This window comes from Helicoverpa zea, chromosome 16, assembly GCF_022581195.2.
Source record: "Helicoverpa zea isolate HzStark_Cry1AcR chromosome 16, ilHelZeax1.1, whole genome shotgun sequence".
NCBI lineage: Eukaryota > Metazoa > Arthropoda > Insecta > Lepidoptera > Noctuidae > Helicoverpa > Helicoverpa zea.
Genome location: NC_061467.1, coordinates 9883674 through 9899088, shown reverse-complemented (window position 1 = coordinate 9899088; position 15415 = coordinate 9883674). Strand labels below are relative to the sequence as shown.

The window sequence follows — 15415 nt, the reverse complement described above, 5'->3', positions numbered from 1 at the left end:
TATTTGTTATTTGAAGACTGATTTTTTATGCTGTGAATTTGTGTTGAATAGAAACTTTTTGCTTAATAATATACTTAATAATATACTGCGCTTACGGTTTTTTATGTTAATTATAGAAACATTAATCAAAGAAGATCCGCTTACTTTTTATCTTAAGTAGATTCTGAGTTCTGGAACTTAAGTAGCTACTATTTTGCATGCTTATAACTATTAAATAGGTACTTCTTGGAATTACCGACAAAAATATTTTTTTGTCTCTCCATACATTTAATGGTATTTATGACACCTTATTTATTATATTTACAGTTGTAAATAGATACTATGAGTATAGTATAAGATATTTTTTCGCTTTTCTAGCTTTGTCACGTATCGAAGTGGATTTGTGTAAAATGAAGTAATTTAAACTCCAGTTTATTCGCAAGATAACTGAAGGTTAACTTGAATTCTCGTCACGTAACTGTTTGGCATCACGTTAAGACGTTACGAAGGTTCGTCTAGACTCTAGACTAACTAACCGTTTGATTAGTCATACAACCTTACGTTTTTATTATTACCTACTGTCTTCAACATAGACAGACAGACAGGGGATTTTGGTTATAGATCTACTAACACCTATTACAAATAATTTTGTTGGCTTGAACGTGCTTATCTGTAGAACTACTGGTCCGATCAGAAGAATTCTTTCCGGGTTAGATAGTTTAATTTAAGGAGGAAGGCTTAAAGGGCTTAAATTACACTTGACTAAATTCAGTCGTCTAAATGATTCAGTCACTAGATTCAGACAAATGTAATCGTATTTAGGAAGGTAGGTTTCATTTAATCATTTCGAAACCTAATTAGACAAACGTAAATAGGCTACTAAATTTAGTAAAGTCTAATAAGCCCTTTAGGCTAATTTTCACCCGATTGCGTGGAGTACTACCCTCGGGAAATGGGAAAAACTGGGGGCACAATGCTTCCATTATACCATTAAAACAATGATACATGTACCTTCAACACACTGACCTTATTGCCATATTATATACCGCACGAAAAAGTCAGCCATATTTTACCAGGAAGCCTTAATTTATCCTGAAACCTCACCCCTGACCTACAGGAAGAAATACACGACCCGCGATAAGCAATTACGTGTCTTATTACGCACAAAATAATGATCAAATTATGTCAACACGGAACTAACACAAATAGAAGATAAGGAGTCCTTGGTCGGACGATAGTTTATCATTTGTGATATCGGTCAAACAGTACGCAGATAATTTGGCCTAGTTTTAATTAGAGAATGTTATTATTATTTTAATTGTTAATCAGTTATTCGGTAGATACCTACACATAGGTCACGTCAAAGTTAATGGCGTCTCGCAACTAACTTCCGAGCACAGCAGTTACGTGCATGTAGTTGTACCCCTAAAAATGGTTCTGCGCAGCGACTCATACGATGTTCCGACACATCATAAAGTTTGGCGCGCACCATAAAACATGTCTCACGACCTCTAAAGTGTAGTTATCAAACAAACTATCGAAGCAAAAATAATAAACAAAGGAAACGCAAACAAATCGTTATCGCGTAAGTAATCGATATTTTATCGTTATAGGTTAAAGAAACATCAACATAAACAATTACGTAGGTGATAATGAATGGTTGGAAAACACATTAGTGCACTGCTTTCGTGTTGAGAGAGTTTTTATTATCGATACAAAACGTGCTTACATTATTGTTGAAGTTTTCTAAATATATCTTTTTTATTGGAAATCATCAAATAACCCCTCCCACTGTGGGTGACTAAATTCCGACATGTTCCTTCTTAAACCCTTTATGTACGGGGGCCACAGTCTTTCGAACAATCCTGCAGCCCTTCTTAATATCTTGGACCGATGACTGAGTAAAGGTGAAGGAAAACTTTTTGAGGAAACCTGTACTTTGAAAAAAGTTAATGTTAAAACCACTTGTTGATTCTTCTCCTTAGTTCATAAATGTCGGTTCCGTAAAGCTAACTTTAGAGAAGTAGAAAACTTCTTTGAGGATAGATCTACCACACATTACTAAATAGTTACTACGTTCCGTACTAAAGTTCAATATTTTTTTATGCGTTGCCAGTGACATAATGTGTGCTGGGACAAGCGTCGACATATAGTCTGGTGGTTCGAGATTGTTTGCCAAATGCTAAGATTAGTTGTTTGACGTATAGATTCTGTTGCCATGGCTACGTCATTTGAGTTTCTGAAGGGGACTGACTTCGTTGATAAGGGACAACATCCATATAAAAGGATATATATGAAGAAGAGATGATGAAGATGTAAGCGCAGGATATTTTATATTTACCCAATAGCACCAAAAGGAGGGCTATATTTTTTTAGAAAAGCCTGGAAATTATCTCTTGCCTACAAAGATATGTAGGTACAGCAATGTGTACCAACATTCTACATATACGTATTTACTTCCCTAGATTTTAAAGTGGAATGATGTTAACTGATCAAATTTTACAGGACTAACAAGACAGCAAATATAGGAAAATTTACTAAACATTGTATTATTTAAATTATCCTGATACATATGAGTATATTCCTTAATCATTTTATAACAATATAAAGTTATAATAAATGATATTACTAGATTGCATTATGCGCTATCTGAAGGTCAAACAAATAGAAAGACCGATCATGCAAATTGTAATGATTGTATTGTTACATGATACTCATTTGTTTCCACTAGTGCATGCAAATTTATTTAATTAATAGGGAAATAAATAAAGGCTGGATATATTAATGTAGACAAAACTGATTGTAACAAAGACAGAGACTAAAATGTATGTAATACTAGAAGTAGCATTTATCAATATAGTGCAAGGCTTAGGGATAGTAATATAAAGGATGATGACATCAAAAGCGAAGACGATGATACTAATATGATGCACCATCCAGTCAATGATTTCAATAACATAGACCACAAAGCACGATTCCATGAATAACTGGACAGCACATGGAAAATAACTGAGCAAGAACAACAAAATGCAAATGTGTACACACAAGTTTATTTATTTATGCAATTTGAAAGTGTAAACTACTTCCGTTTGCCTCATTGTTTCTTTGATGATACAGAACATTGTTGTTTTATAGGCTATTCACCATCAATACGTTTTCAATAATCTTTTAATAGTTTGTGATACAGGAGACGTTTTGAAAGAGTTATGACTTTAAGATTACCTACAGAGAAAATACTGCATGGAAACCAATTGTTCAAATGAGGATTATGTCCTTGATGGTGGCTTAGAATATCACTATAATATACAGGTCACTACGAAGTTATTTGAAAGACACAGAGTTAGTGAGTTACCAATTTTGGTCGCGATATGACAAGTCCATCATGGATCTGGCGGTATCAAAGTATTGAAAAAAACGAAGCCGTTTTTGATTAGCACACTGAAGTAGATAGATAACCAGAAGCTGAAAAACCAACAATAGATAAGCAAGAATGCAGCTCAAACTATGAATGAATGATAAAACCGTAAACAAGTATTGATCTTGAAAGCTAATTTGGCGCCAAGGTTGCTTGGGAAGATCATCTACATGGCTAATTATAGCTGCCTTAATTTAGACTAGGCGTTGGCGAATTTGCACCAACTAGATAAATAGATGTTCCCGAAGCTTTGCAAAACATTTTTTCAAGAGAAAGACATGATTTATGATAGTGCATTAGTTGCTGGATTTTATTAGGTTATCTTTTCTCCGAGATTCAGCTTGCTGTCTGTCAAGAGACGTGGAACTTTACATTTTACATCGTGAAGTCTTCTTAGACATGGCTTTTTGCACGACAAAATTAATGTAAAATAGCATTTTGTGTGTGCTTCCAATAATTGTACATAGAAGAGTTTTCTGCCTTATTAGATAGGTATTTTGTCATACGATTATTTATTTTTGAAAAACATCGTTTTGCATCAAATTTTCTTTCAACAAGTAGTACACAAAAAAAATTGACTTCGTTATCATAAATCAAGAACGATACAACATCATCTATGTATCAGTTATTACAGTTTACTTAAAGATTCAAATGCTCATAAATGTCGTGTATTTTCCGCTTTATCGTAATTATGACAATTTGCCATTTACTGAGATCAGAAGTTAACTGCCACAGGCTGCAACGTAACCGATGCAATCGAACGTTTTACGTTAGACGACGGACAAAGAGAAAAGTTTATGAACCATTTCCTATGACGGGGGAATGTCGTAATCAGCTCAAGTGTTAGCTCTCTTTTCACTTTAATCTAGTTTCTTGATTACGACCTTTGGTTATGTAATTGATTCTGGATTACAATCTATAAAATTGAAACTGTTTTCAGAAAGTACAGTATTTTTTATGGAGGCGCACTTAAAAATTATGTCGTCTCATCCGATATATTTTTACGACCTACTACTAAAAACAAACAAGATTCACAGCTATAAAGATTATTTGCAAAATACTTAGTGCTATCGCAGATATAGAACTTTCTCCTAATCTCCAAGATAAGGGCGACAGAGCTAAAAACATCCGTCGTTTGAAATGTTTATCTCTCACAAGTCACGATAACATGCATATCGCGCAAGTATGTCCTGAATTTCCCTTCGGCTATTAATAACCACCGGCGAACCCACTGTTTACCTGGAGCCACTTGATTTATAGTTATGTAACGAAAATACCTCAGGTAAAGTCGCGAAGGCGGAAACGATATTTTTCTCCCTACATTTACTACGAAACTTTGTTCGAATTCGGTCATATTTTCGCAGATTAAACTCCTTTATTTTGACGATCGGTTATTCGCATAATCGTGCACAACGTATCGGCTCGGGTTCAGAGCGCAATTGCGTCAGATAAACATGCCTGAACAACAACTGATAAAGACAATAGTCCTCGCTCTTATGCAACCAGATAACGTTGGCTGCGCATTTACCTCAGTACACACTATTATGAGCCCTATACTCTCATTAATACAGCCCATAATCAGCTGGAACCGACGATAAACACTTTTACAGAGTAGAGCACGCTGGCTCACAGCTGTGTAATGTGTATGCCATTTACATAATCTGGCCGAAGCGAAACCGGCTGGGAGGACTATTGGTAATCAATTTTCAATCAAAGCACAAAGCAATAGGGTGCACTTTGTATTGTATGCAGTGAAGGCATATGTTTCCTTTGATTAGCGCGAGCAAACAGTTGCAGAGTCGACATATAGAAACAACTTCCGTGGCAATAAGTGAGTTTCTACTTGATTATTAGGTATATGATGACGGCTGACATTTAACATTTAGCACACACGTCTGTGAACTGGGGAATAACAAAACCACTACAAGCATCAATGCCGATATTACCGCTACGTGAAAAGTGACGTATCTTGTTTACGTTCCACCAAAACAAAGTTTGAAGAGCAAACAATTGTTTAAAATAAATCACAAAATAAACATCGCGAACGTGTTTTTTCCGGTGTTTCCACAAACTGCAAGATTTCCCACAATCATAACAGAACTCGTGAAAACAGATATTGACAGTGCCGTTGTTAAATTGGATAAACTGGAGCGAGTAAACACAGGAGGCTGGTCACTCACCTAAGCTTTATCAGAAACATTTTCTCACAGTGAAAACGTAAATATTTTCGCACCGCTCACCGAGATGGCACACGACTAGGAAGCAGTGAGACATCAACTATAATGAGACCACACTGAGAATAAATTAATGGAGATACGATCGTGCCGAGAATTGATACAATTGGAAGAAACAAGCTTGGAACATAACATACATATTACGAATCTCTTTCCATACATGTTTAATGCCGCGTTCGTTATATTTGTTTCGTTTTCTTGCTTGCGTATCGGTGATATACAAGGGAACAGTTATTACTTTTACCATATTTTAGGTGCAGAGTTTGTATATGAGGACAAATCTACATGATCAAGCTACAGACTTGCAAGCATGCATGTTAGCAACATTATAGTTACAAATAACACAGTGCCACAATGAAAGTGAAATGAAAACGGTCACAATAATTTAAAAGCAATAAATGTGAATATAAATCATGGATCAGAATAGGAAATATGAAGGCGAGTTGCACTAAACGCTCTAAAGCATGAAGGCACGAATCGATCGTTATTTAGAATAACCGATTCTCTTCGCCGATCCGACACGGAAATAAAAACAAAGATATTTATAATGCACACGCGAAATGTCAATGAACGTAGGGCTGTAGCTTGCGCCAAGAATGCGTTTAATTAAGACACACGTTACAAAATGTTTCACGCCAACATTGACCTATGGAAAGCTGCAAACGACGATAACCATTATAGCTTCATTAGAACATGAACATGTGGAGATATCGCAGATATTCCAAAACCTATTCTAATATCTGTTTTAATTATAACAGCAGCTGCATTCTACGATATAATCATAGATGATACTGCTGGCCTTAAAAACCAAACGAAAAAAAAATCAAAGCGACAGCAGATGTATTTAAAAATGTAAAGTTTGTTTTTAGTCTTAAATACATATTTTATGATTCCCCAAGAAAGGCATCAGAACTTTTAAATAAAGTCTTTACGACCGACTTTCATGCTAGCACGAAAACAGACGCATTCGAAATTATACCGTTTAAATCATCAAGTGTTAGTTTGTGTTGGACGTTCTGCGTATATGTGGTTTCCGTTTGAGGATAAGTGTCATGAGGAGGGGCAGCCATATCCTCTGCATCACTGACAAGATTCTTACTGTCATTATCAATAAGTTCAACAACTGGTGGTGGTTGCCGCCCAGGCTATATCTACTAAGTTCAATGTTTTAGTCTTTCGTTGGTCTCCTATTAGACAAGTCTCTACAAGAATGAATTGATCAAGGACAGTAGCACTTAATCCTAAGTTTTTTGATACATGACAATATAATGGACTACTATTTTTAACTACTTGAGAACTTATCATGATGATTACGTATTTGAATTCAGTTGCTTCCGTATATTTTTCAATACTAGCCCGCACTACTACTCAACTATCAGTTGATAAAATAAATTGCGATGGATTTTCAACATAACTGCGTAGTGTAACAATTTGAGCAGATCGAAAACAACCTACGAAAATAGGTTTTGCAATAACAATAATATTTTTATCACATGGAAATATTTACTTTTTTATTTTAGCGTAAATATGCTAAGTTTGTTTTTTTTTGGAAACTAGTTTTTGTATGCGTTTTCCTTCTTTAGCTCCAATTTATTCTGTTCGTGTTTTTACATTGTAAAATTGTTTACTATGTCGAATTCGATCATGGCTGCCAATTTTGGAGAGTAGATTACTGACGCACTAACACGTCTTATAGGTACATAGTATACTTTTGTTCCGACACTGGTGCACTGCTTCTCCCTTTAGTCTCATACTTCTAAGTTTTAATTTTTCCCTCTGAAGGCTCTATTCTTCTACGAGCATCATTATTTTAATGATCTACCCAAAATCCTGATCGTAGCTGGCTCACCCAGGTTAACCAGCTGATCTACCTTTGTTTATACTGCGACCCCCATTTCATTAATATTAAACGTTTATAAATTAAATTCAAGTTGGCTTACAGCAGTTGCCGATATAACGTGTTGCTAAAGTTTTGTGGCAACAGCTTCACGGTTGAACGCACTTCGATAAATTAACAGTTGCTAAGTGGAAAACTTATGAATCCAATATGGCTGGTTTTAATCTCGAATAAATGTTTTATCATCCTTATGATTCCATGTCAGGCTGATTTGAGAATATTCTGACACTAGGGCTTTTTATATAAGTGATTGAACCTGACTCAACAGATAAAAAGTTTGTCAATGTGATTTCAAATTTGAAAGTATCTGTGTATGAGTTAGTCAGATTTCGTTGAAATCTAAGAAGACTTTTTTACGTTGTTTACATTCGTAGCATCAAGTTTATGAATATCATAAATCACATTAACAACACCCAAGATTAAAAGAATAAAAAGATCATTGAAATCAAAAGTGTTCCCGTCACAGTTGTTATTTGCAAAATTATGACAGCTGACTCATTTGGCAATTAAGCTAACGAGTCGTTTGTGTCTGTGACGGATTTAAACACATACATAACTGTTTAATACAGAGATAAACGTCCTTGTGGTCTGACCTCTAGAGTACCTATAAGATTTTATTTATTGTATAATTATCCGTCTGAATCTAGTTGTGGAGTGCTTGATCTTAAAGCAGGTTATTGAGAGTATCTATTGCTATGTAGTTCCTCAAAGGAATATGTGTGTTGTTGTCGCGTTTCATGGCAATATTTTTTTTCAGCTTGTAGATTAGGTAAGAGAACATACCTATACGATAAATTTTGTAAAACAAATTCAATGTAAAATGTTAGGCTTTGTAGACTCATGGTCACACTAAACGTTCCCAAAAAGTAAGTCCCTCGGCAAGAAACAATGGATCCATGGCAAGAAATATCAATGTATTATCCTCGATCCAGAGTATATTATTGACAAGATGTCACAAGTTATATTGATTGATGGATAGGATGATTGAAAATTGTTTCGCTACATTGTCAAGTTGGTCCCGTCTGTCTGTCAGGCTGGCTTCCTTATGGCTTCATCCTGATTACTCTATTAGGACTTGACTTTGACGTTTGACAGGATCAACAGGTGCAGTCTATGCAGAATATTAAATGTTTCATCAAGTATTTAATATTTATGTACCACAAATCATTTTCCAAAAAATAACACCACAAAATTTCAAATGTACATTACAGTCGGACCTGTTATTTATGGTTGGAAAAAATATTTTTTGTTTCAATAGAAGTTACAAAAAAAGTATTGTTTAATGAATTTATGCCATACAAACTTTCCGTCCTTCTAAAAAATCATTTTGTATTCAAACATACAATTTACTTGATCTATCAATCAGGACTATTAATCCATCAATATGCGGAGGATTATAACTCCTAAATTGGTCTGATCCACATTTTCAACACACGTTATTATTTGTATTAGTATGTATTGAGTTTTGTTTCTATGTTAAGAATATATGAATTGTTAATCTCCTTCAATATATCTACAGCATTATTACAAATTCTAATACAATGTCCACTTAAAAGGCTGTAGCTGTATGATTGAACGACTATATTAGCCAGTGGCTTTTCTTCATTATTTCAATTTGTTAGTCATTTTCGTTTTCCTATACATTTTGCCAAGACTCGCACAGGTTTCAATTTTGCTCTCAGACGCCTCAATCCATCAGCCATATGGCTTGTCTGAAACAAAGGCTTAGGAAGATTCAGTCATCTTTCACTCAATTTGTTCCTAATCAACCGTTAAGGGACCAAGGCTAAAATTCTTGCTTTAATTTAGAAAAGCAAAAACTGCTTTATGTTAAAAATCTCCATATTTAAACACGTAAAATATAAATTATTAAAAATATTTAAATTCGGTTTTAGTGGTTAGACATTTTAATACTGTAATGATTGTTCGCACCTAATGAGAATGTAATGAAATTGAGATATTCCAGTACTTCAAGAGATCAATCAATTAGTAGTTTGTAATACGTAATTATAATAAAGATTAAAAAGCTTTACCTAACTTTACTAACCATATCTTCAAAATATTGCTGAAGCATAAGTAGCCTTAATTTGTATGTAAACCAAACGATGTCAATAAAATAAATAAATGGAATAAGTACCTATAACTTAACCCTAGTACCACAAATATCAATTGACAAGCTTATTTCGAACCGACATTTACATGAAAATTTTTCTCTACATTTAATCTAATAAACACGATTGGATGTGACCCGGCTCGTTTGACGAATGTAAACAAAATTGGGTATTCCTTTAAATCGGTCCTTACGATGCAATGGATAAAATAAATTCTGAACTAATGCCTGGAACGAATTGTCACAATGTGTACGGCAAGTGATATAAGAATAATTATCAAGAACTATATTTCAGTGGATGGATTCGGGCTGCCCATGCCAGGGTTGGCGTTCCTTGGGGGAGGCCTTCGTTCAACAGTGGACGGCAATCGGCCGATATGATGATGATGACTAGATTTTTCTCGCGTCCTCAAAACTGCGTATTTTAAGTTTTTTACGAATTGCATATCAGGCTTACAAAGCGAATTGTAATATCATTTAATGAAAGACTTTCCCCTTATCTTATCGAACACGACACCACTTCATGACAGGCTATCTATCGGACCAAATTGTCGGTGAATAAAAAGATTAATAAAACTAGGCTATCTTGTTCAGAGTTGGGATTATAGTAATAGGTCTAGGGTGTAGGGAAATTAAGTATACATATAATCGCAAATATTTGGGTAGTAAAAATAACACTTAAATAACAACAAGAGACACTACAACATAAATGCTATAACAGCATACATGGGAATGTTGTAGTGGGCAGGAAATAAATTTCATGTAATAATTAATTAATACACTTTGGTACACTTTTTCTTGCAGTTATTTTAGAAATTATAAGACAAATCTCACACACAACGTTTTAGCCATAAGAGGTCTCTAAGAAACTTCGATAAACTTCTAACTTCTTTGAAAAGGATTTGAGAAACGCACATTGCGTCGTCTAACCAAATTTTCCACGAAGATTGTTCATATTCCATCAAGCCATATAGCTCTATATATCCCTCGGAATCGAGCAAAAACAAAGAGCATCTTGATTAGCAATACAACGCGTGTTGACTGAGACTTTTAAACACCTTCGCGTACACAAAACAAGCAATGGACATGAAACCTATTGCACCTTTGCACCAAAGCCATTAGGGTCTAAAAAGGTCGAATTGACCTTACACATTATATTTAACTTCAATGTGTGTTTATAAACGTTGGTTTAGTGTTTGGCGTATTTGTGAGAAATACTTTGATTTATGAAGGTTGGGCGTTAACCTGAGTATGAAGGCTTAGGAGTAAACACCAGCTAGTTACACCGGCTACATAGCAAGGCACGGTAGTTACATACGACATAGTTCCTACGGGACCCGGGTGAAACCGCTGGCAGAAGCTACTGGATTTTGAAAGGTTAACAAATGATTCCTGATTTGATGTCTTCTAAAGTAATCAACAACACTGCTGCCAGACTCCGTTCCAAACAAAAACACACGTCTGACTCACAGAAATCTATCTATTTATATAAATAAAAATGAATTGTTGTTCGTTAGTCTGATTAAAACTCGAGAATGGCTGGGCCGATTGAGCTGATTTTTGTTTTAAAATGTTTGTAGAGGTCCAGGGAAGGTTTTAACGATGCGAAGTTCGCGGGATCAGCTAGTCAAGAATAAATTTCTAAAACGTGATAACAAAGTGCGAAGAACCGTAACGCAGTTGTCAAAGTATTGTATCGTGTGTTTGCAGAATGATTGAGGGTTATCAAGACACGTGCGATGCTGAATGTAGAACATTCGAGAAATGGGGCAAAGATAGCAGATATATCACAAATGAAGAGCTGATGGCTAGAAATGAGTCGGAATTTCGAAATTCACGCTTTAAAGATGATGATGTTGGTAGCAAAATGTGTATTATCCTAAAGTCTAAGCTATTGAACTGTAATGACTAGAGTGCACTGTAACTGCAGGCATTGAAATAATGAAAAAAGGGGAACTATATTTTAAGCAATTTGTTTACTACGAAAGCTTTCGCTAATATTCACGGACTTGTTCGGTTAAGATACGCAAGAAAGTATACGATTTTTATCTGCCTTATACTTGCAAAATACATCCACTTTTTTGAAAATTGTTAAATAATACTTAGTTAACTTCTATAGGCCTTTTAGGGTCAATTCCCACTGAAAGAGCAGCGGCCGGCAGCGGCCGGCAGCGGCCGTAATTGCAAGGGATTGAGCGCGAGCGCGGCGGGCCGCGCGGCGCCGCACCGCGCCGCGCTCTTACATTTTCCGTGCTCTTACGGCCGCTGCCGGCCGCTGCTCTTTCAGTGGGAATTGACCCTTAGTCATATCTGTTACATACCTAGGTTTCCTAGAATATCGTACAGCCCACGTGTTTGAAAACACTAGCGGTAAAAGGCAAAGTTAACTGGTTGAGACCATAATAATCTGACATTAAAATAATAGTTATTTTGGTAGACTTGAGACTAATACCAGTTCTTAATGTTATGAATAATTATATACAATTAATTGGTAATTAAAAGTCGACTTTGTATAATATAATAACAGTGACGTAGTAGAACCTGTTTGTATATCGGGCGGGTAGAGTCAAAACAAAATATTATTATGTATATCAATTGATAACTAACGCTATCTTTATAAATGCTTACTGATTATTGAAATGATGATTCCCATATTCTCGTATCACTCAAAATAGTTTCATGTATTACCTGAAACAAAAAAAACATAGAATTTTAGTAACACATTTTTTAAACAAAGAACAAACATCACTTCAAACGATTATAGACTTTATTTCGTAGTATTAAAATTGAAAGTTGTTTGTGACAGATGCTGGTCAGCTGATTGGGTGATGAACAAACGGCCGTGAACTCTTTATGGCCAGCTGTTATGAATTAGCATAGATATAATATTACTAAACAAGATTGCGCACGCTCAAAATATATATTTACGAAAATGAACTCTATTCTAACGTAATAAGGTACTAAATTGGTTGCATAATACACAGAGGCAAATCCGAGCCGAGAGGGATAGTTCGAACGGAGGCTGTTTGTCTCTTTCTAACACCTTGCCAGCATAAAAAAATGTTGTGATCAAAAGTTTTGTCTTCCCAAAAACAATTGAATCACTTATATTTTTATCTTATTTTAACAATTGTAAGTCAACAAATTAATAACAATCTCATTAATTTATTCGTATTTATTATTAAAACATAAACAACATAAATTTTTATTTTGCTTTTTTTTTATTTTCTAGCGGTAACCCTGAACATTCTTGGCGCGTAATCAGCATTTAAAATTTTGTTTATATTTTTTTGTATTAAATCAATTTAAACTATTAAAATGGTGAAAAAGTGTTGCGTTTCTACTTGCAAAAGTGAATCCTATGGTGGTTGCAATATATCGTTCCACAGGTTGGCTAATAATAAAATTTTCGTAAACCAAACAACTAGGGTGCCCATGAATTCTTGTAACTAGTCAAAATATGGGTGATGGATTTTAAAACTGTTGTACTATTGTTATAGCTTCCCAAAAAATGAAGAAAGGCGACATAAATGGCTCAGCAGTCTATATATGAAGTAGAAATACAAAAAAAAACAGTCTTCACTTCGAATCTTCCTGCTTTTATACTGCTAATTTCCGCTAATTATTAAAAGCCTTTATTAGTATCTTAAGGTCACAAACTGCGTAAGTTAAAACTTCAATACTAATCTGTGTTTAATAATCTTAGCAAATTCGGATTTGTCTCACATAGCTTAATCTCATAGTCACCCTATTAGAAAGGGACAGACAGCCTCCGTACTAACTGTTTCACTCGGCTCGTTTTTTGGGTTTATATGCGCAGTCCTGTTTACTAATATTATGTCTATGTGAATTAGCGAAGACATTGTTTCAAAGAGGTGTTCTGTGAATCTTTGGTTAGCGAGAAAGCTGTGTTTATGGTTTAATAAGTGTTGTTACGACCTTTTTGGTACTTTATAAAAAGGTTGTAACTGTGATTTTTTTTAACAAATAAGACAAAAACAAAAGCTATGCTAGTTTTCTAAGAATTTAAACAAATTGGATAAATGCCACAAACGAGAAAGTGAAAGGACGAAAATATATGCTTACATACTTACATAGTTTATTTTAACAAAAACATTTTGAATATTTAATATCAAAATACATGTCAGAGAAAGTTAGCAATTTTCTTTCACAGAAAAAAATCTAACACCATTACTTTATATGAAAAATAATCTCATTAATTAATCATATTTATTAATATTAAAAGCTTATTCTACATCAGACGCGTCAATTACATGCCTTTGCCAAACAAATTGAATTTTATAAAAATAATGCTCGTGGACTGAATAAGAAATTTCAGAAAATATAATTTGCATTTAATTTAAGCTAAGTTTTTGAAGTCTTTTGAACGAGTAAGATATGTTTTATAGATGGAATTTCAATTGAAGTTTGAGTCTTTGGGGTCACTCATTAATTAACGATGTCAAACATTTTTTTTTTCAGATTATTTACACCTGAGACCTTTGAATTAAAGACCTCTGAATATATTTTTTAAATAATTACAGCTTATGCAGGAAAGAACTTTTTTTTTTTAAATAATTTCACCTTATGCAGAAAGAAAGATAGATTTGCATTTCTTTTCAAATTGTTGTCTGTGATCTAGCAACGTTTTTTTTACAGAAATATATTTAGCCACTTCACTTTCCATGATGCAGACACAATATTTAAACAATCGGTGTGTATCACATATGACCACTGACCTCTACCACTGGACCGGCTGCTGTCAACGTGCTTTTGTGCCCGTTTGATAATCGCCATTTTGGCGCTGTTAGACGTAGCGAGTGTCCGTGGTACTAAAATTATTTTATAGTGAACCAATGAACAAACACTTCTCTCACAGCCATTTGAAATTATACGTCAAAATTAGATCTGTGGACACTCGCTTAGACGATATTGGCGCTTCAAATGGGCACAAAAAATTGCTGTCAAACGTACGGAACAGCCGGTCCAGTGGTAAATATAGAGGTCAGTGCATATGACTCATATTCATGTGACAGGGAAATTGTTAGTGATTTTTTACCATTACCAAGTCCAAAGCACTGGTACTCAGCTACATCCGGTTAGACTGGAAGCCGACCCCAACATAGTTGGGAAAAGGTCTCGGAGGATGAAAGAACTAAGTCCCATTTACGTTACATCTGAAGAATTTTCAACGCTTGACGTTAAAAGAGTTAACAAATGGACATTATGTATTGAAATTTATTCATAATGGACATTTAGAAGACTCATTGCTTTAGCACTCGACTGGCTGGCGTCTTTACTTTATTCGTTGTGAAAAGGTTTTTCATGTTTAATAACATGGTAACGACAAAATATTAGGTTGTGTTTTGAATATTCTTCAGATTTCTCGAAATCACCAATTGATGTCATTTCTATAGGTACAAGTTGGAGTTTATATTAAAATAAAAGTTAATTGATCCTCCGAGCCTTTTTCCCAATCATGTTGGGGTCGGCTTCTAGTCTAACCGGATTCGGCTGAGTACCAGTGCTTTACAAGAAGCGACTGCCTATCTGACCACCTCAACCCAGTTACCCGGGCAACCCGATACCCCTTGGTTAGACTGGTGTCAGACTTACTGGCTTCTGACTACCCGTAACGACTGCCAAGGATGTTCAATGACAGCCGGGACCTACAGTTTAACGTGCCATCCGAAACACAGTCAATGGTGTCTTTGATATACTTAGAAAGTACATACAAACTTAGAAAAGTTGCATTGGTATTTGCCTGACCTGGGATCGAA

General features: G+C 34.9%; 1 protein-coding gene across 3 annotated transcripts in view; it reads right to left on the bottom strand.

Moving 5' to 3' along the window:
• Positions 1-15415, bottom strand: part of LOC124637815 (protein yippee-like) — a 128873-nt gene that overhangs the window by 20438 nt on the left and 93020 nt on the right. Inside the window, exon 1 of one of the 3 annotated variants that reach the window (XM_047174492.1) lies at positions 5575-5662. The exons of the other annotated variants lie outside the window; for them this stretch is intronic. Within the exon in view, the coding sequence (XP_047030448.1) occupies positions 5575-5594 (20 nt within the window). The 5' untranslated portion in view covers positions 5595-5662. Of the gene's footprint in view, positions 1-5574; positions 5663-15415 lie in introns of those variants that run through there. 3 annotated transcript variants of the gene reach the window in all.